Raw genomic sequence first — 22,981 nt, 5'->3', positions numbered from 1 at the left:
GTTTTTAGTGAAGATCATTTACCTTGTCCAAACCTTTTGTATGTCACATGTATGCGGCAATCACATTTCAACAAAGGTACACATATACATTGCATGCCAAGACGTGTTTATGCGACCATTTCCCGGGGAGGTGGTCCATAGGATTCAGATTCTTAAAAGCCAAGTTCACCTTTAAAGAAAACTAATGTGAACTTACACAGGTCCCCCCTCCCCCAGTCCTGCTGACCTGGACTGTGGCAATCGCCAGTTCCAAGTCCCGGTATATCCGCGCCAGGAGTCCGGGGCTTAGAAATACAAGCTGAATGTCCAAAACGTCCCTCGTCAAGAGACGTTTTTGAGCATTCCAATTGGTCAGCGCTAACCAATCAGCAGCCGCACAGCCCGTCCGGTCGGCTACGGAGAAGACGCATGGCTGCAGAAAATTTCTAGCGCGGATCTACCGGGGCTTAGAACCAGAAATTACTGCAGTCCAGGTCAGCGGGGCGGCCCGAGGAGGGGGACCCGTGTAAGTTCACTGTACAGATTTTTTTCCGGTAAAGGTAAACTTACACTTTAAAAGCAGCTCAAAGATTAAAGTGCAACTTCACCCATTACAAATTTGATAAAATAAAGTTCTTTAGCAAGAAACAAACATTGCACATTAATAATGCCGCTACCAAAATGATTGTGTGTTAATTTCCTCCAGCATTGTTACAGTTTTTACTTGCCGGAAGGTGCCATTTTGCTGAGGTCCTGAGCAGCAGTAAGTCTTTAGGCCAGAGGTTCTCAACTCCTGTCCTCAGGACCCACTAACAGGCCAGATTTTAATTACCTTGAGGAAACGCAGACTAGAATACTGCAATCACTGGAGCAGTAAGTGGTCTCACCTGTGATGTATTTCAGTTATCTTGCAAACCTGGCCTGTTAGTGGGTCCTGAGGACAGGAGTCGAGAACCACCGCTTTAGGCTGTCAGATCAGCCCCTTACATTTTCTGCACAGTGCCAAGAATAGAGAGAAACTGCGCATGTGCAGAGAAGGGTGAAGTGTAATACTGGACTTTAAACAGTACAGGCTCTTATGTTTTTCATAGTCATACCTGCACAACGTCATCTAGCGGGACTTCATTTTCTGACTAAAGTTCCACTTTAATATCCACTGCCATAAGGGCAGGGATGGGGTATGGGATAGCTAAAGGTGTCGAGAGGATGATCTCCACCCAGGTGTCTAATGGCCACAGTGTAGCCAGGTGGTTCTCAACCTCGGTCCTCAAGTACCCCCAACAGGTCATGTTTTCCGTTACTATGCACAGCGACTTTAAATCAATATCAATGACATGGTATTGATAAGAGCCATTTTTATCAAAGGGAAGTTCCCAAAACATGACCCGCTGGGGGTAACTGAGGAGTAAGGTTAAGCACTGGTGTAGCGTATAACAGTAATATGGAAAGCTCTCAATCCTAAAAAAATTTGACCATCCGATGCTTCCTAGTTCAGCCACATAAAACAGGGACAAAGAGGAAACCATCAGTGGCTCTAAATGGGAAGTAAATTACAGTACTTTGTGGCACACTGCAATTTATCTTGGGGCCCCACGGGCGGAGTAATCTCCAGTTTTCAACTGCCCATTAGAGAAGCAGAGCGGGTCACGGAATGTATGGAAATGCCAAAAAACTTCATAACACAAACACCAAATCTATGGGGTGCGATCGCTCACTAAGGCAGGGGCAATATTTTACCCCACCGACGCTGAGCATTTTTCTCTCTCGTTGACAGCCAATGTCATTTTTACTCCCACCATTAACAGGCAGTAAACTGCAGTTTCAGGACCCCAGTCCGTAAGCACAGCATACCACTCACTTGTGAAAAGATCATCCATAATCAAAAGAAGGTAAAAAACTTACTTTGAGGAACGGCGGAAACGGAGGAGACGGCGGGAACGACGGTAGTCTTCAATTCCTCAAACATAGAGGCCAGAACAGGCACCTTGTAAGCCTCTTCGCTCAGCTCCTTCTCTATGACCGTGTTTCCAGGTGACAAGGCCTCTTTCTGCTCATCCTGACACCTGGAAGAAAAGGGGAAAAGTGCATTAGAAGGTGTAGGGGGATAGAGGTATATACACAAAGAAAAGGGGTGCAACACCACAAGTAACAAGGATGTTATTTGGATGGTGAACAGTATTAGATTTCAGCCAGACGTATCGTTTGGTGTTGAGGCCAAATAATTCAATTTAAGTCTCACCTGACCAAAATAGGATTTTTGTACACACCGTAAAATCCATTTCTCTGCGTTCATAGACGGACACAGCCTTCTTTGACCTTAGGGTTATGCTTGTTCTAATGTCAAAGAAGGCTGTGTCCGTCTATGAACGAAGAGAAAAATTCTTTCCCACGTGGCCTCTCTTAAAAGACCATACAAGACTTGGAGACTTTTTCACTGGTGCGTTATCAGTGCATCATTTTATAAAGTGATGGAAGAGTCAAAGCATAGCCCTTTTATCTTTGCAGTGAAAAAACATGAACAAGCATCCCCACAGCGCTTCTGTGTTGATAGCAAACGCACACTCTTCAAGGAACACAGAAGGACCACTTAGCTGCCCATTCCTTAAAGTGGAACTTCACACAAACATTTGTAATCCGCATGCTGTCAAAGCATTAGTAAATAGTTAGGAAAGTATATTTTATTTACTTGAATTTTTTTTTACACATTTCTTCAGGTACTTCCTGGTTCCCAGGCCTAGGCAAACGCCATACATACATCCATCCATCCATCCCAGAAGTCTTCAGAAGGGAAGGTGGTGTTCGCTGAGCTAAGCAAACTCCTACCAGCAAACTGAGATCCCTTCATTGGTTGCCAGTAAAAGACAGAATCACTTTCAAGGCACTCTGTCTAATGCATAAGTGTATTCAAGGAAACGCCCCCCCAATATCTATGCGGAAAAATAAAAGCCCACAACTCCAATCGCGTTCTGCGATCCACCAATCAAAACCTACTCCAGATACCCAAAGCCAGATACAAGTCCAAAGGAGATCGAAGATTTGCAGTCCAGGGACCTCGTCTGTGGAATGCACTACCAACCATCCGACTGGAGTCGGACCACTTGGCCTTCAGGAGAAAGATTAAAACCCATCTGAGGTCAAGGGGTTCCTTACCCATGAAATGGATACAGCGCCCAGGGGAGATTCAGTTTGCATGTGTTGCACTTTACAAGTTTCTCACTCACTCGCTACCTGAGCCGAGTGCAGATGGATTCCAGGAAGTACATGCTACAGGAATCATCTGCCCTTGCCCAAGATGGCCGCAGTCAAATGCCAGGGGGGTGTTATTCAAAGTGATTTCTCACCAAATAATGGAGACATGGATGGATGGGAGGAGCTTGCTTTGAGCAATTTTTTTTTTTTTTTTTAAAGTGGATGTAAACCCGATTCATGAAATTTTAGCTGGGCACACTTATCTGCAGTGTTTCGTCATCACTTCAAAGCACGGAGTCCCGTAGCCGTTATCAGCCTAATAACTTCTGACAAGTTCTCCATAATTGTTCTGTTCGGAGGAGAAAGGAGGAGAAAGGAGGAGAAAGGAGGAGAAAGGAGGAGAAAGGAGGAGAAAGGAGGAGAAAGGAGGAGAAAGGAGGAGAAAGGAGGAGAAAGGAGGAGAAAGGAGGAGAAAGGAGGAGAAAGGTTCATGTGCGACTTCTATCCGAATTGTGCCCATAGACTTTAATGGAAGTCAATTCCAAGTTGGATCATCTACATTGAGGTGATTTGGACCTGACAACAGGAAGATTAGCCGGGCATTCCCTGAAAATCGCATCAAGTTGTACTCAAGTTACCAGAAAATCACCTGGCAAAGTCGCACCATAAGCCGCAGCAGTGTGAACAGAGCCTTAATGTAGAACTGCAACGATCAATATTTATACAAGCCTCTGTATTCAGTTTTGCTACACCCGACTAAAATGAAATCCAAACACCTGAGGAGCTGAAAAAAAAAAATGTGCATTGTTTTGCATTCAGGCCTGCAGAGCATTGCAACCGCATCATGGATGCAAAGCACAGATATCAATGTGATTTACATGCCAGCCCCAGGTCTATATGTAGGTAGGCTCCATTATCGGGTTTATGAAGTAAACACTAGACTACAAAGTGAGGCGCCCTCACGGCATTTGAAAGCCATTGAGATCTGGGAAACCGTCTGCTACGGCGGGAGGTGAAACTTGTAGACATTCCATTTACAAATCCTAGTGAATATATGAGTGAATGAAGTACAACCATGCCAGATTCAAACACTAAAAAGCAGCTACAGGGAAAAACATGGCAACAAATAAGGTAAGGGAATGTAACCATGTTTTTCACGTTACACCCCCTAATATGGTATAGTGCAGTGATGGGGAACCTCGGCACCCCAGATGTTTTTGGAACTACATTTCCTCATGCATTCTGTGGTGTACTACAGCATCACGGGAAATCCATTAATACACAATCTCACCCTGCTCTGCACATGCTCAGTTGCTCTCTATTTTTCAGCACTGTGCCTCCAAATTTTTAGGCACAGAGGCTGATCTGCTGTATAAAGATTTACTGCTGTAGTTTTAAAACATCTGGGGTGCCAAGGTTGGCCATCACCGGTATAGTGTGTGCTGCAAACTGCCTTCAGCATTGCTCCTATTTTCTTGACAGAAGCTGCAATTTTGCTGAAGCCCCTGTAAACAGCAGTAAACCTTTATACAGCAGATCGGCCTCTGTGCCTAAAAATTTGGAGGCACAGTGCTGAAAAATCGAGCGCAACTGAGCATGTGCAGAGCCGGGTGAGATTGTGTATTAATGGATTTTAAACAGTATAGGCCAGTGATGGGGAACCCCGGCACCCCGGATGTTTTTTGAACTACATTTCCCATGATGCTCAACTACACTGCAGAGTGCATGATCATCACGGGAAATGTAGTTCCAAAACATCTGGGGTGTCAAGGTTTGCAACCACTGGTATAGGCTTTTATTTTTAATGGTTTACAGAACAAAGGGGTGAAGTGATAAGGACTTAATTTTCGGACTAAAGTTCCACTTTAAGAAGCTTTCTATGCAAAACGCAGACTGCCAACTCCTCCAGACTGACACCCACTAGGATATTTTAGTATTTGCATAACTCCTTCCAAAGTGATCCCACTTTTATCAGAGCCGAGAGCTCTTGAGAGGCAGGGTGCTGTGAGATTTTCCAAAACTTTATGCATATGGGTAGACAGTGCCAAGTGGTTAGTACTTTCATCTGATGGCACTGGGGTCGTTGGTTCGAATCCCAACCATGGCACTACCGGCCTGGAGTTTGCATGTTCTCCCTTTGCTCAAGTGGGTTTCCTGCCATGCTCCAAAGACATGCTGTTTGGTTAATCGACTTCTGTCTATATTGGCCATAGTATGAGAGATGTGTAAAGAGCTGTGTAAATTGACGGCACTATACAAGTAAAATAGCACCAACCATGACCTACCTGCACGGAGAAGCAGAGACCCAATGGATATAAAATATCACTAATCTGTCTACCTAAATAATTGATATATTTAGGGACATACAAGAAAAAAAAAAAAGAAAAAAAACACACTTACTTCTTAATGAAGGTTTTGATATCCTACGGGGGAAAAAAAAATAATAATCATGGTTAGATCCAAAAAAAAGAACAAAAATGATGAACATTCCAATTCAAAATGGCTGCAAACACTTACGGTCAGGAAAGAAATGGAGTCTCCATCGTTCATTTTTTCGCTGGCTGTAGCAATGCTTTCTTTGATGTTGTCTATATTCTCCTGTATCTTGGCGATATTGTCCTCCATTTCTGACAAGAGACTTTCACCCTCTGTCTGCAGTTTCCCCAGCAGTTTCTCCTCTCGCTCCTTCAGGACATTGTGCATCTTCACAAATTCAGACTCAATGTGCTCCCGGTACTCCTTCATGCTGGTCTGTGAAGGGCAAGAAGTGTTACAGTTCAGGGGGGGGGCTGGTTAGGGGCATGCATGGCCAATGGTTTCATTTGTCCCCGCCCGCCGTATAGTGAAATGGACAGGCAGGAGCACTCGTTCTGGGAGGATATCCTCCTCCCATTCTTGGCGTGTGGCGATAGGTGCCCTGGACATGGGCTCTTCAACATGTTTTCACTCTGATCAGCTATACAGGAAATGCCAGTTATCGTAATTTCTCTCGTCACGCTGATAGCGTGAGGAGAGAGTCATAAGCGGCATTCCTCAGCGGGGACTGGCAGAAGGATATTTTAGCAAAACAGAGTTCTGCCGAATTTTTTTTTTTTTTTTTTTAAGTCAGCAGCTACAAATACTGCAGCTGCTGACTTAAAAAACACTTAAAATGTCCAGGGTGCCAAAAGCTGATCTATTGCTCAGCTTTTGTGTGCTGGCGCCGCCATCAACTGTAAGGGAATGGGGAAGTGAAGCCTTGCGGCTTCACTTCCTGGTTTCCAACTGCGAATGCATGACTCGCGCTATCCCACTGGTCCCTGCTGCGTCTCCCAGAAGACAGCGGAGAGGGGGGCGCAAAAGTAGTGTAGATATTAGCAAGTGGCTCGGGTATCTATGCCCGGAAGTGGGAGCAAATACCTGTATTACACAGCCATCTGCTGTCCCCTGAAATGTGGCAACGGAAGGTTCCGAAAAGCAGAAGGTAAATTTTGGGTGGAACTCGGCTTTAAAACGATTTGAAAAAAAAAAAGAAAGCCATCTTTAAAAATGATAAAAATGTCATTTGGGTACAGTGTAGCATGACCGCGCACGTGTCATTCAAAGTGTGACAGCGCTGAAAGCTGGCCTGGGTAGGAAAGGGGTGAACTTGATGGTTAAAGCGGAGATTCACACAAAAAGTGAACCTCTGCTTTTTGGATCCCTTCCCCCCTCCAGTGACACATTTGGCACCTTTCAGGGGGGAGTGCAGATACCTTTCCGAGACAGGTATTTGCATTACTTTCAAGTCTGATCCCCGCGGAGAGTCCAGCCTGTGACGTGTCCCCCCCCCGCTGTCTTCTGGGAAACACTGTTCAGGCTTCATTGCCCGTTTCCCTCACCGAGGATGACAGCAGAAACAGCCGAGGACCGAGTGATTGCTCAGCCTTGGCTGCTGACATCGCGGGCGTGCTGGACAGGTAAATGTCCATTTTTTTAAAAGTCAGCAGCTGCCGTATCTGTAGCTGCTGACTTTCAAATAAAAATTTTTTTTTTGCCATCTTAAAAGGCATATGCCTAACTACCTATATACAAGATGCCAGGGAGGAGTCCTTTACTTACTCTGTGTTTGTCAATTTTTTCGTTTTGTTGCTTTGCCATCTTTTCAGCCACCTTCAAGGCATCTTCCAGGGGAGTAACCATAGAAGATAATTCGGTCTGTAGAGAACAAAAAGTTAATGAGTTAAACAGGTTACCTCCAACCATAGTACACCTAATCAATCCTGACCAACTCGAACAATACATAGCCAAAAGTATGTGGAAACCCCTCCAAATGACTGAGCTCAGGTGTTTCCCAGTGAAGGGTACAGTTAATGCCACACCACACAGACATTTCAGACAACCTTGTGCAAAAAGTTTTGAGGAAGGGCCTTTCCTGTTCCAGCCTGATTGCACCCATGTGCACAAACTAGGCTCCATAAAAATTTCGGATTTGACCAATTTGATGAAGGGGGAGGGGGGTGTGTAGGGGGAGACGTAAGTGGCCTGCATAGAGCAATTTCAACCCCATTGGATATGCTAAAATGTCAATTTCCATCCAGGTCTTCTCATTCAATAGCTGACCTCACAAATGTTCTTTCCTAAAGAACTCCAAAGTCTTGTGGAAACCCTTCACAGAAGAGTCGACACCCCCATTAAAGCCTTTAAAGGGTGAGGGGAATTCCATATTACGGTGCATGGTTGAGCCCAAAGATTGATAGTCAGGTTCACAAACTCTAGGCAACATAGTAACCTCTAAAGATTATTAGTACCAGAACACATCTTACCTTGTAAACGCCCATGGCATCCAGGATGGGAAGGAAGTAATGGTTTGCATGTTTCAGAGACTCTCGACAGATTACGCATCCCAAGTCGCCGTCGTCCTTGCAGAACAGTTTCAGCCTCTCCTCGTGCACATGACAGTTCTCAGGAGGTGGTACCTTTTCCTTCACTATGGTCTTTGCGGGAGTTGTTGCCGCCTTCTTCACGAGGTTGGCCAGGGCTCTGTTGCTGGTGCATCTCTTCTCGGTAATTTCTTCCTCGCAGTCGGGGCAGGTGAAGGACTCCTGACCCTCCCAGGCCTCGTCAATGCAGGTGCGGCAGAAGTTATGGCCACATTCCACAACGACGGGATCCTTGAAGAGCTCATTGCACAGCAGACAGGTCAACTCTTCAGCAAAATCGTCAGAGGCCACGACAGAGCTGTTCCCTGGAGCTTCGTGAACCTCCACTCTGATTTTCTAGGGGGGAGAGGAAGAAGAGAAAGTCAAGGGATATAATGTGATATACAAGCCTTTTTGTAATACAAGGTTCAAGTGAAAATTCACCCATAACTTTGATTAAAACACAGTATTTTCCAGCGTACAAGACGACCTTGTACGTTGTATTAAATGCCACCCGAACAGGATTGGACAGCAGCGGGTGTCAGCAAGCATGTCACCCCTGACATCTGTGGCACCATAAGAGGGAATGGCGGGTGCAATTCAGGTTGACCTGAAAAACTGAATGGCGGACCCATTTGGACAGCTTGCGTGAAAAGGCCCTAAAATTACCAAAGATATTTCACTGGAGGGCAAGAACGAGTAGAGAGTAAGCTTATTTATTCACAGGATACATGCGTGAAAATTGGTAAGAAAAACCCACAGATTTCAGTTTTCATGCGGCCTTCAGTGAGTTTTTAGGCACATTGACGCGAGTTTTCATGCATGTCAGTTATGTGACCTGTTCACACCAATGTAGAGGCCTGTGGCGAAAATTTTTACAATGTGCCAGTGTTGGTGTGAACAGGACACAGAACAATGGATATATTTGTGCCCTTGCGCAATGTTTACAGAAAGACTGACCTCTCTGCACCATGATGTGAACAAAGCCTAATAAAAAAAAAAATATATACATTTCAAAAGTTCTTTAACCACTTCAGCCCCGAACCATTTGGCTTTTTGCGATTTGGCACTGCATCACTTTGACAATTGCACGGTCGTGCGACGTGGCTTTCAAACAAAATTGAAGTTCCTTTTTTTTTTCAAATAGAACTTTTTTTTGATGGCATTTGATCACCTCGGCGGCTTTTATTTTGTATCGCTATAAACAAAAATCCCCAAAAAATATTTGGGGATATTTAAGCCGATACGTATTCTACATATTCTTGGGGGAAAATATATCGCAAGACGACCTGACACACATACATTTCTCTATCTATCCAAGCTTGAGGGCTTTAGAGGGAAGGAGATGGCAGTGAAAACCGTAACATTAGAATTGCTGGATTGCAATTTTACTTGTAATGCCAACGGCCACCACAAGATGGCGCTAAATCACAATAGGAAGCTTGGGCCTACAGAAGGCCACAAAGCCGCGTCCTCATTACCGGCCGACGTGGGCCCCGACGGTAATTGAGGCCGCGACTTTGCTGCCTTCTGCAAGCCTAAGCTTCCGCGGGTGCCATGTCACTATCGTAATTGCGACCAGGCGCCCGGATTTTGTGGGGCCCTGTTTTAAAGTGACGTAAATATACGTTATTCTGCCAAGCCATGCCATTCTGTTACCATATATGTGCAGGAGCCTGCCGGTTAAAAAGATGACCCAGTCACCAATCTCATGTGAAAATTTTTTCTTTAATAGTTATATGGCAGAGGCATTCCTGTATGCAAGGATTAAGACTCAAAGAAAAAAATAGCATTGAATCTCACGTATAACTATTTTACTTGATGCATCTGCTCCGACGAGGAGAAAAGACAAGCATTGCCGTCAGGCTCCAAGACTTCTTTTTCTTTTAAGGATTTATTCTGAGACAAAGGAGGGCCGTGTGTGGAGATAAAACTCCCTCCAGAGGTCAAACTCCACCCATCAGAATCACAATCAAGTCATCCTCTCGCTTAAGAGGAAAGTCAAGTAAATTGCTTGTGGCAGAGCTCCACAGATAACAGTAATCCCCATCAGTACTAAATACATTCCTCAATAGCTAAAGAGGATATAAATCTTCTGGGAGCAAAGCTGAGGGAGGGGAGGCAAGACCAATCCCCCCGTGCACAAAAAATGTTATGGGAGGGGCCCAGCAGGCTCCACCCACTACCTTCAGTAAACTACAGGAAGGGGCAAAGACAAGACCAGCCCCCCTCGCCCCTCCCCCCTCCCGTACAAGGAGCGCAGCAGTGAGCGGTCTTTATTACAGAAGTCTCCCGCACAGAGGGAAACCTTTCCATTGGATTCATACAGAGTTAAGGGAGAACGCACAATGAATGTATCTGGACAATATCTGCTGATCCCGGAGTTCAGATGCAATAATCCTCCCATTTCTCGTGTGTCCCTCTCTGTATAACACTGTACCACGGGTAAAGATACGTCGTCATGGCAGAGAGGACCCTTTTCTTTTGCACCAGCTACCAAATCCAAGCCTACACACCAGGCAGGGACCTGTTTTATAGTGCACTTCAAGGCCATCTTATAGCATTTTTCAGCTTAGGGCCGATAAGAGACTTAATATATCATTGCAAAGGTGTGTCAAGATCATATGATGTTACAATCATCTGCAACCAGAGTATTCGTCCTGATCTCAAGCAAGAGACAATTGAGACTGTTGTACACCACTGAAAGTTTCTTCCCCCGCCCCGCAAAGTCATGTCATAATGTGCTAGTATGCATCTCATACTAGCACATTATTAGAATCTTTGCTTAAAAAAAACCTAAGCTGTTGCCGTGCCCCAATGTCAGCACTGCAGGGGCTCCTATCTTCAGCTGTCTTGCCTCCAGCTTCGCAGACTCCAGATCCGATTTGCCTGAGCGCAAATGATGTCACTCCCACGCATTTGTGTGCGCCAGTCACAGCACAGGGCTCTGAAGGAAAGGCACCAGTGTTATACAAACGTAATTTAGCGAAGAATTCTCACTCCACGAGTACATGCTCTTTCGATTCTTGCAGGTGAAACACGCGGTCCAGGCTCAGTTTTTGGAGTCCATACCGCAGGCTGCCCCTAATCCAATCATGGCCATAATCAAAAGTACTGACCCCCGCAAACCAACATCGGCCTTCTACAGTATGCTTTCTACCCCTGCTTCCACCAGGTTGGCATATAAGCTCAAACCTAGATGGGAAAGGGTGATAGGCCCCTTGGAAGATGAGGAATGGGAGGAGGCTCTAGAATCCTGCAAGGCTGTCTCACCCAAGCTCTGACAGATTGACTCAAATTTACATTATCCATCAGGCATATCTCACCCCCCCTTCGGGTGGCCAGATATAGAAACACCCAGTCTACCCTTTGTCAGATGTGTGGGAGGGAGGTGGGTACATTTTCACTTACTGTGGTCATGCCCCAAGATTCAGGGTCTGTGGGCGCAAGTTGTAACCTTCCTACATGACCACATGGGTTCTCCGGTCACATTAGACCCAAAACCATGCCTACTCGGGGTGATACCAGACAAATACACAAAGACGTTCTTGCATGAGACGTTGTTCTCGGTGCGGAAGGTAATTGCCCGACAGTGGATGCGGCCCGTGCCCCCTGGGCTGGTGGAGTGGAAGATGGAGGTCAATAATAATTTACCGTATAAAAAATGTTATATACATTAACAGGGAATGCCCAACCAAATATGACAAAATATGGAATCGTTGGCTGCAAGACTCTGATTCTTGCACGTAGGGCACTGTGGGTCTGTATTGCCCGAGGAGTGGCCGGGTATACTGTTACGGGTCAGAGACATTTACACGGTTGGCTCCTGATGCTGCTTTTTCCTCCTCTGTTATTCTTATTTTTTTACTCTTGTTTTCATAGGTTTCTAATTCGGGACGTCAGCCTTGAACTGTATCTATTCTGTTTGTTGCACACCCTCATGTTATCGGTTATACTGTGGTTGTATGAAATGACATGTATGCACCTTTTGTTATAATAAAGTTGTTTAAAAAAAAAAAAAAAATTAATTTCTGGTGAGATACTCCCAAAGGGAAATCATGTCTAAAGGGACACAGACCCTCCCACTTTCCTCAGAGCCCTGCATGTGCAGCAGCTGATTGAACAAAAAGGAAGGAATCTGCAAAGTTTGTTACAATCCCTGCAATGTACATAGATCACCCAAAGGGGAATATTGTTGTCAAAGGTGGAGTTACCCTTTAAGACAATCAAATAATTCCAAGCTGGGGTCAGATACTCCAGGATGGATAGACTGGATTGGTGTTTTGTATTACCTTTGCTTGAGGCTCCTCATCCTCCTCTGGTTCGGGCTCATCCTCCTCCTCAGGTTCAGCCTCCTCTTTCTCAGCTTCATCATCCTCTTTCTCAGGTTCATCCTCTTTTTGGGGCTCATTTCCATTTTCAGAGGTCTCCTGATTGGTTTCATCTACTGCCTCATCTTCCTCATTTGCTGCGTCTTCCTCCTCTTCCACTTGTTTGACCAGAACCAAACGGGTTTTATCCACCCACTCATTTTGGCGGCAGTTCACTGGAAAGCAAGCAAATACTGTAAGTAAGTATACACAAAGAAAAGGCTACAACCGGATGTTATACAAAAAATTAAACACCGGGATAAATCTCACCCGCTGCCATCACTTAAAGCAGAACTGCACTCTCAATCAACATTGACTGGCTTTAATCCTTATGCTGCTAGCATTAGTAAATGAATAGGAAAGCATATAGTTACATTTTTATTTTTAACATCTGGTTTCTTGCCTAGGCAAAGGATGTCATACATCCCAAGAGGCGAGAAGTGGGTTTTCTCGGCTAAGCATACCCTCCTTCCTGGGGTAAGGGCAGATGGATTTTAAGAAGTAAATGCTACATGAATCATCCCTTACTCAAAATGGCCATCTCAACTGTCTTCTCTATATGGTAGCCTTATCTATGACATGCCGAGATCTTATAAAATTCCCTCCAGCTATAGCAATTTTCTGTCCTGGCCGACTGTCTTTTTGCCAACCTCTATGCTTCTTCAGGCTCAGGGGGGGGTCACATATAAATTCCCCACACTCTGCTAGCGAGCGTTACTAATGCTGAAGGAATGCTCACAGGGGAGGTAAACATCTGTTTGATGGAGCTTATGTGAAGTCTTTACTTACATCCAGCATAACGGACATAATATTCCTCCCTTCCGGCACGCTTATTCATTCTGGTCTTCACAACTTCAGCATCATCTACAAGACAAAAGAGAACAATAGGTTATTAATAGGATGGAGTGCTGATAAAATAGTATCACGGAAAGGTATAGTGGGGTTTGCATTTCACGGAAAGGTATAGTGGGGTTTGCATTCTGTATTTTATATATTAAAGTCGTGATTAAAGAACAAATACATTTACTTTGGTTAATTAGGTGGAAAAAGTTTCAAAAACCAGTAGGCAGAATTTTGGGACTTTCCCCCACACGTGTGTACTATACGTGTGCCTCAGTAAGACCCCTTTCACTCCGACGCGTTTTTCAGCGCCGCTATACCGCCTGAAAAAAATCGTGCCCTGCAGGCTTCAATGTGAAAGCCCGAAGGCTTTCAAACACTGAAGCGGTGCGCTAGCAGGACCGCTCAAAAAGTCCTGCTAGCCGCATCTTTGGAGAGGTATAGGAGCGGGGTGTTTACCGCTCCTTCCCATTGACATTAATGGGAAACCGCGGTAATACCGCCCGCAATGTGCCTCTACAGAGGCGCATTGCGGGCAGTATTAACCCTTTCTCGACCGCTAGCGGGGGTTAAAACCACACCGCTAGCGACCGAATAACGCGGTAAATACGACGGTATATTGGCACTAAAAATCGCGCCGCTATACCGTCACCGCACCTCCACTGCCCCATGTGAAAGGGGCCCAAGAAAAAGGTCAGTTTATGAATATTCATTATGCAGAATAGAGGTGAATGAGCTCCTAGTTGGAACGGCTCAGTCTGCGGTTTCATTGAGAGCCAGCTGAAAAGGAGCCGCGTACCAAAGATGTCTTCTCAGTTAACACTGTAGATCAATGCCATAGATGGATTCAATCTCAGCCGGGAATGGCCTGGGATTAAATCCATTCATGGGTGGGCTCGTTATACTGATGTTGATCCATCTATCGATCGACTATAGTACTATAGGGATTCCCCCCCCCCCATTAACACTGTTGATGGGGAATCAGGCAATATGCTTTTCTTCCACTTGTGGAAACCCATTAACCGGTTAAGGACCGGCTCCTGTACATTTACGTCGGCAGAATGACACGGCTGGGCAAAGGGACATATATTTACGTGACTGAAATTCCCGCCGTGCAGGCGCGCCCCTGCCACGAGCTCTGTGCCCGCGGACTCGATGTCCGTCGATGTCCCGCGATTGGGTCACAAAGCTGCAGAACGGGGAGAGACCAGTGTAAACATAACATCTCCCTGTTCTTTCTAGTGACACGGTCACTGATCACATGCTCCCTCAGTGATGTTTCACTGGTAGCCACGCCCTTTAACAGTTAGAATCACTCCCTAGGACACACAACCACTTCAGCACCCTTTAGTGGTTAACCCCTTCACTGCTAGCGTCATTTTCACAGTAATCAGTGCATTTTTATAGCACAGATTGCGGTAAAAAATAAAATTGTCCCAAACGTGTCCAATGTGTCTGCCATAAAAATGCAGTCACGATACAAATCGCAGATGACGCCTTGAGGTGGTTTAGTTTGCATTTGTAGCGCTATACAAGTTTCTCACTCACTAGTAAAAAAAAAAGCCATAAATCCATTTTTTATTTTGTAGATACTATAACTTTTTCACAAACCAATCAAAATACTCTTATTGCGTTTTTTTCATTCAAAAATATGTAGAATACATATCGGCCTAAACTGTGGAAAAATTGTTGTGCCAGAGTATATTTTATTGCATTTTTTGTTGTCCCAGAGTATATTTTATTGCATTGAATACAAACGATTTTGTTAGCCTTATATTAAATACTTTAGGGATATTCAGTATAGCAAAAAATATAGAATTTTTTAAAATTTACTGTATTTTTGTTTATAGCGCAAAAAATAACCAAAGAGGTGATCAAATACCACCAAAAGAAATCTCTATTTGTGGGGAAAAAAGGACGCCAATTTTGTTTGGGAGCCACGTCGCACGACCGCGCAATTGTCAGTTAAAGCGACGCAGTGCCGAATCGCAAAAAAGTGCTCTGGTTTTTGGACAGTCTAATGGTCCGGGGCTTAAGTGGTTACAAAGGGGGGGGGGGGGTAAAAAATTAGTACAAACACACCCCTTATCCAAGGAAACACAAGGGTTTGTATTCACTGCAATAAAATATACTCAGGGACAGTGGTGGTCCACTTTCCTGATATGCGAGGGCCTCAAGAACTCCCCATAACCGAAGGCTACTTATAATTTAAAATGTATAATTCGGTCACAGGGCGCGACACCACAAGGCGGCCGGGGAGCGCGCTAGACTATGGGCATTCGAAAAGAGTCCGTCTACAGACATGCTGCTGAAGACTGTCAGACTAGGATTTGTGGCAGACTGGTAACCCGATTTAACAAATTGCCAACCAGGCCAATTCTGACATTTCTCTCCAACATGTATCAATCACATTTTATTTGCTAGAAAACAAACCCCAAACATATATCATCATTTTTTAGCAGAGACCCTAGAGAATACAATGGCGGTCATAGAAACTTTAACTCGTACAGAATGTGCATCAATTTTTCAAACATTTTTTGGTGTAAAACTTTTTTAGCATGAAACAAAAAACAGTTAGACCAAAGTTACGTCAAGCACAGACACTTGTGGAATGGTGCCAAACTTCAGTACTTAAAAAATCTCCATAGGCGACGCTTAATTTTTTTAATGGTTTTTAGTTTCGAGTTACATAGGAGGTCTAGTGCTAGAAGTATTGCTTGCGCTTCAACATTCGCGGCGACACCTCACATGTGTGGTTTGAACATTGTTTTCATATGTGGGTGGGACTTGCGCATGCGTTCGCTTCTGCGTGCGAGCACACAGGCACTTAAAAAAAAATAAAAAAAATTTTACTTAAAAAATGTTTAGTTTGACACTTAAAATATATGTTTTGATCACTTGTATTCCTATTACAAGGAAAGTAAACATCCCGTAGTAGTAGGAATATGGTATGACAGGTCCTCTTTACAGTGAGATATGGGGGTCAATAAGAGTAAACACCCCAATGCAGGGTTTGACAAATTTGCTTGGAATCTAGGAGCCAGCTAAAAAAGTTAGGAGCCAGAAAACGCACCCCGTCCCGACGAGTTTGGGCGCAGAAGAGAACACATACGTGAGCAGCGCCCGCATATGTAAACGGTGTTCAAACCACACATGTGAGGTATCGCCACGATTGGTAGAGCGAGAGCAATAATTCTAGCCCTAGACCTCCTCTAACTCAAAACATGCAACCTGTAGATTTTTTTAAACGTCGCCTATGGAGATTTTAAAGGGTAAAAGTTTGTCGGCATTCCACGAGCGGACGCAATTTTGAAGCGTGACATGTTGGGTATCAATTTACTCGGCGTAACATTATCTTTCATAATATTAAAAAAAAAATGGGGATAACTTTACTGTTGCCTTATTTTTTTAATTAAAAAAAGTAATTTTTTCCCCCAAAAAAGGTGCGCTTGTAAGACCGCTGCGCAAATATGGCGTGACAGAAAATATAGCAACGATCGCCATTTTTTTCTCTAGGGTGTTCGGATAAAAAAATAAATATAAATATATATATATATATATATATATATATATATATATATATATATATATATATATATATATATATATATATATATATATATATATATATATATATATGTTTGGGGGTTCTAAATAGAGGGAAGATGGCAGTGAAAATAGTGAAAAATTACATTAGAATTGCTGTTTAACTTGTAATACCAACGGCTCACCACCAGATGGCGCCACCTTCCAAGCCAAGTCGCCAGGATGCTCTTTCTAGTCGCCATTGCGACCTGGCGACCGAGATTTGTTGAGCCCTGTCCCAATGTATAATCTACGAGGCATAATGAACTTGTCATTTTCTTCCCCACAAGTTTTTTGGAAAATGTGGAAACATTAAAAAGTTTTTTTTATACAAAGTTGTCCACGTACAAGATATTTATAACACATAGCATGTACATAGAGCTGGGCGATTTTTTCCACAAATCTGCGATAAAAAAAAAAAAAAAAAGATTTACGAGTCAAGGTTTTTTTTTTATTTTATTATTAACACCGCGCCGGTAAAGCAAGTAAAATTCAGGCCAATATGTATTCGGCTACAAATAAGCGTATTATTGGTTTACGTGAATGTTATGGCATCTGCAAACTATGGGATATATTTATGGAATGTATTTCTATATACTAGCAATGCCAGCGATCGTCATAGCGGGACTGCGATATTGCAGCGGTCATACTGACACTTTGTGGTAACCAGTGACACCAATATAGTGATCAGTGCTAAATATATGCACTGTCACTGTACTGACAGGAAAGGGTTAAACATCTAGGACAAGCGAAGGATTAAAGTGGATGTAAACTTTCTCCTATGCCCAGTGAAGTTTATAGCCTCAGATGATACAGAGATTAAACACATTTTATATGTATATCTGCTGTCATTCAGCTTGCTATATTCTTTAGATTTCCAACATTGTGTTACTTTTTTTACTTCCTCATTCAGCTGTAGGAGTGGATTCTAGGCATACACGGAGACAGCTGATTGGAAGAAAAGCACACCCCCCCTCCACATGGGCAGAGACTTGCAGAGCTGTGACAAGACAAGCTCTCTGCTAATCTATAGCACCCACCCGACAAATTTCAGGCTAGTTTTAGCTTGTTGTCGGAGAACTTGTCAGAACTTATGCTGATCGAGGAAGGAAACAGGACTTTGTGCTTTGGAGACAGATCGTTTTTGGGCGGATATTGAAGTGGTTAAGCAAAAACCCAGTGGTGATTAAAGAGGAACTGCAGTCTGCTCACAATCTAATAAAAACATCTCTGCCATTCTAAAGCTTCATTTTTATATACTGTACTTGCTGCAGAAATGTCCCTCCACAAAGTCCGGCTGCAACCATTTTAACTGTGGGCAGCTGAAGCTGCTGCCTGTTCCTTAACTACATGCCGACCAGCCGCCGCAGTTCTACGGCGGCAGGTCGGCTCTCCTGCGCGAGAGCCCGTAGCTCTACGTCGGCTCTCAAAGCGGCCACTAGCGCCCCCCGCTCGCGTGCCCGGCGGTCGCGATCACCGCCGGGCACACGCGATGGCGCGTTACAGAGCAAGAACCAGGAGCTGTGTGTGTAAACACACAGCTCCCGGTCCTATCAGGGGGAGAAATGCCTGACCGTCTGTGCATACAATGTATGAACAGCGATCAGACATTTCCCCTAGTGAGGCCACCCCTACAGTTAGAACACACCCAGGGAACATACTTAACCCCGCCCCCTAGTGTTAACCCCTTCCAGAGGCATTTTTATAGTAATCAATGCATTTTTATAGCACTGATCGCTATAAAATGCCAATGGTCCCAAAAATGTGTCAAGTGTCCACCATACGTCGAAGTACCAAAACAAAACAAAAAAAAAAAAAAAAAGCGCTGATCGCCTCCATTACTAGTAAAAAAAAAAAAAAAGCCATAAAACTATCCTTTATTTTGTATACGCTATAACTTTTGCGCAAACCAAGCGCTTATTACGATTTTTTTTTTCAGGAAAAATACGTATCAGCCTTAACAGAGGGAATATGAATATATATATATATAATGGTAAAAAGTAAAAAATATTTGTTTTCAAAATTGTAGCTCTATTTTTGTTTATAGCGCAAAAAATAAACCGCAGAGGTGATCGAATACCACCAAAAGAAAGTTCTATTTGGGGGGGGGGGGGGGGAAGGATGCCAATTTTTGGGAGCCACGTCGCACGACCGTGCAATTGTCAGTTAAAGCGACGCAGTGCCGAAAAGCAAAAAGTAACCTGGTCTTTGACCAGCAATATGGTCAGACAAGAAACAGGAAGTGGTTGTATATGGTATTTACTGGCAGGGAAAAAATGTTTTACTATCCAAAGTTAAAGGACAGAAAATGTATTGGAAAAATAGATTGAAGTTCCACTTTAAATACCACCAGAAGAAGGCAGTCTCAAAAAATCATAAAAATGTATTTGGGTACACTGTAGCATGACCATGCAATGTCAAAGTGCTGAAAGATAAAAATGTGGCCTGGGCAGGAAGGGGGTAAAAGACCAGTAGGCAAAAAAAAAAAAAACCCTGGCCTTCAACTTTTTTAGCGGGGTTCTAGATAAAAAGCAAATTTGTCAAGCCCTGCCATACGGGATGGGATGTATGGGCAAACAGATACACTGACAGTTCTGCAGGAGACCTGTATGGCACCAGGGATCTGCTAATCACTGGTTAAATGCTTTATAGGCTAAAAAAAAAAAAAAAAAAAAAACCCCCATTTATTTTTAAAGCGGGGGTTCACCCTATAAACAAGAAAAAAAATTTTTTTTTCTTCTAGCATAAAATCAGGCATTGTAGCGCGAGCTACAGTATGCCTGTCTCGAATTTTTTATCCCCGTACTCACTGTGTAATCGTACATAGACGATTCCGACTGCCCACGGGGAATGGGCGTTCCAATCCAGACGGAAGGTGATTGACGGCCAGCTCTGGCGCGTCACGCTTCTCCGGAAATAGCCGAAATAGGCTTGGCTCTTCACGGCGCCTGCGCATAGCCTGTGCGCAGGCGCCGTGAAGAGCCGAGACCTACTCCGGCTGTCTTCGGGGAGCGTGACGTGCCAGGGCCGGCCGTCAATCATCCTCCCTCTTCATAGGCACGCCCATTCCCCGCAGGAGTCGGAATCTATAATGTACCAGTACACTGAGTACGGGGGTAAAAAATTCGAGACAGGCATACTGTAGCTCGCGCTACAATGCCTGATTTTATGGTACAATGTTGACACTGAGGGTGAACTACCGCTTTAAAGTGAACTTATGCTTTAAAAGTAGAGCCTTGAAATAAAGGACATCAATGATTAGATCTGTTCATCACAGAGCGGACATGCGTGACCAATGTAGACAAAGACACGAGAGAAACCTCAACCATAGACTACGTCTGGGGCACATCGCTTGGGACGGGAAATTTCCCAGCCACTAATCAAGAACTTCTTTACATTTGTCATGCAAGTATGGGAAGGTCTGGCTAATAGTCTGATTTACATCCATGGAAGTCGTCCATCACTATGGGATCACAGTGGTCGGCATGACATTGGACCAGTGAATCTTTTCTCATCTGATAACCATAAAAACCGATGGGAACTCTGCATGTTGTAAGAGCTAGCCCGACTCTTGGGTGTCCAGGGATTGGGGGGGGTTATTTGGACATTGAGGTTTACTGGAAACCCACTTAGAGTCGGGTCACACTGGGGCGCGACTCAGCCGCCTGACAAGTCGCGTCCCATTCTTATCAATAGAACCGTTCTAATAGGAGCAACGCAAGTCGCTCCGACTTAGAAAAAGGTTCTTGTACGACTTTGGGGGTGACTTGCATTGACTTCTATACAAAAGTCATTTTGCAAGTTGCCTTTGAAGTCGTCTTCAGGACACCTTGCCGAGTCGCCCCCGAAGTCGAGCCGCCCCCTGTGTGAACCGGCTCTTACTGAACACACTGGGAGGTTGGTGGAATTTTGTTACAAACCAAGCTCTGGTTTGTAACAAAAAAAATTTTTTGTCTTCAGACTGTTGCACAGAAACCCCACAAAAAACTCAAGCCAGACAATCCCCTCAGGGTGAGTGAGACAACACCACAGCCCAGTCATATGTGGACCTCGGAGCAAAGCTCACCGGCCACCCCAGCAGCCATGGGGTATGGCGTGGCAGACCAAGCCTCTTTGCAAAGGTGTGCCCACGTTTGCTGGCCAGACTGAGTAGACTACAAGGATCTATAATATCCAGCCTGTCTCAGCAGACAGATGAAAGATTCTTCAAGAAAAAAAATTAAGAACATTTTTCCTCAGGCGCTGGGCCCGAAGGGAGCCATACATCCTCCTTTGCTAGGCAGAACGAAACTGAGGCTGCAGCGAGGAGGGTTATGTCTGAAGGGACTGCCCCCTGGGCGGGGCTGTTCAACTCTGTTAAGGATCTAACATGTTTCTGCCTAGTCCTCTCCTGTAAACAGGGAACATAACCCACTTCTCAAGACTTAAGAAGCCGTGTCCACCCATGGACGATATTTTCGCAATTACGACAAGAAATTGTAACCTGCCGCCCGCTGGTAATTACCGCACGGAGGCACAAGATCTTGTGTCTCCGTGCGCCCCCACCTCCACTCGAACGCAGCGGGCCCGTGACAGGCGGTAATTGAGGCTGCGGCTTTGCAGCCTTGTGAAGGCCCAAGCTTGCTTCTGTGACCTGGCGCCATCTGGTGGTGGCGGCCGTTGGCATTACAAGTAAAACAGCAGTTCTATTGTGTGTTTTTTACTGCCATTTAAAAAGGTTCCTTTAAAGCTAGTGCATTGTTGGTTCACTTACCCTTTCATTTCCCTTTTAAATGTTTTTTTTCTTTGTCTGAATGTCTTACTTTGTTCCTCCTCCGTAAGCTTGCCCCCTTCATCTGGCTGGGGGTTAGTCAGCCAGAACAGCTTACTGAGGAGGAACAGGAAGTGAGAAATTCAAAGAAAAAAAAAACATTTTAATGGGAAAAAGAAAAAAGGTAAGTGAACCAACAATGCACTAACTTTAAGGAAACTATTTGGGAAAAAAAACTAACCTTTACCACCCCTTTAAGGTCTGAGGGGACAATCATTTACAGAGTCTCAACAATCACCCAATTGTAGGAGGTACAAGATGAAGCCCACAAGCAAACTAAACCAGGGCATTTTCCCTGCAGTGTCCCCTTGTGGCAGACATGCATGTTTCTCTTGTTTGAAAACTGCATTGAGAATTACAGTGTTACTTGAATTGTATTCCAGGATTTACTTTTTTCAGAGAAAAAAAAATGCTTTAACCACTTCCCGCCCGGCCTATGGCCGATTTACGTCCGGGAAGTGGTTATGAAATCCTGACAGGACGTTCTAGAACGTCCTGCAGGATTTCATGCCGCGCGCGCCCGTGGGGGCGCGCATCGCGGCGATCGGTGATGCGGGGTGTCAGTCTGACACCCTGCATCTCCGATCTCGGTAAAGAGCCTCCGGCGGAGACTCTTTACCACGTGATCAGCCGTGTCCAACCACGGCTGATCACGATGTAAACAGGAAGAGCCGCCGATGGCTCTTCCTCACTCGCGTCTGACAGACGCGAGTAGAGGATAGCCGATCGGCGGCTCTCCTGACAGGGGGGGTTAGCGCTGATTGTTTATCAGCGCAGCCCCCCCTCTGATCACCACACTGGACCACCAGGGATGCCCACCCTGGAGCACCAGGGTGGGCAAAAAAAAAAAAGACAGAAAAAAAATGACAGAAAAAAAAGATGCCAGTCAGTGCCCACAAATGGGCACTGACTGGCAACCTGGCAAAAATCAGTGCTGCCACCCCAGTGTCCATCAGCGCCACCCCAGTGTCCATCAGCGCCACCCCAGTGTCCATCAGTGCCACCCCACAGTGCCCATCCATGCCCAGTGCCCACCTATCAGTGCCACCCATAAGTATCCATCAGTGCCGCCCATGAGTGCCCATCAGTGCCGCCCATGAGTGCCCATCAGTGCCGCCCATGAGTGCCCATCAGTGCCGCCTATGTGTGCCCATCAGTGCCGCCTATGTGTGCCCATCAGTGCCGCCTATGTGTGCCCATCAGTGCCGCCTATGTGTGCCCATCAGTGCCGCCTATGTGTGCCCATCAGTGCCGCCTATGTGTGCCCATCAGTGCCGCCTATGTGTGCCCATCAGTGCCGCCTATGTGTGCCCATCAGTGCCGCCTAT

At 44.9% G+C, this 22,981-nt stretch overlaps 1 protein-coding gene across 15 annotated transcripts in view; it reads right to left on the bottom strand.

Annotated features, from left to right (window-relative positions):
• The window catches only part of LOC120943001 (nuclear factor 7, ovary-like), a 166,985-nt gene that overhangs the window by 133,693 nt on the left and 10,311 nt on the right, over window positions 1–22,981 (bottom strand). For all 15 annotated transcript variants that reach the window (XM_040356020.1, XM_040356019.1, XM_040356022.1 and 12 more), the window contains exons 2-8: window positions 13,208–13,282; window positions 12,341–12,594; window positions 7,953–8,405; window positions 7,249–7,344; window positions 5,686–5,919; window positions 5,569–5,591; window positions 1,882–2,042 (exon numbers count right to left, since the gene is read on the bottom strand). In XM_040356020.1, coding sequence (XP_040211954.1) covers window positions 1,882–2,042; window positions 5,569–5,591; window positions 5,686–5,919; window positions 7,249–7,344; window positions 7,953–8,405; window positions 12,341–12,594; window positions 13,208–13,282 — 1,296 coding nt within the window. The remainder of the gene's footprint in view (window positions 1–1,881; window positions 2,043–5,568; window positions 5,592–5,685; window positions 5,920–7,248; window positions 7,345–7,952; window positions 8,406–12,340; window positions 12,595–13,207; window positions 13,283–22,981) is intronic.

Source organism: Rana temporaria, chromosome 6 (assembly GCF_905171775.1).
Source record: "Rana temporaria chromosome 6, aRanTem1.1, whole genome shotgun sequence".
Taxonomy (NCBI): domain Eukaryota; kingdom Metazoa; phylum Chordata; class Amphibia; order Anura; family Ranidae; genus Rana; species Rana temporaria.
Note: the sequence above shows the minus strand (reverse complement) of the source record. Positions and strands in the feature narration are given on the sequence as shown.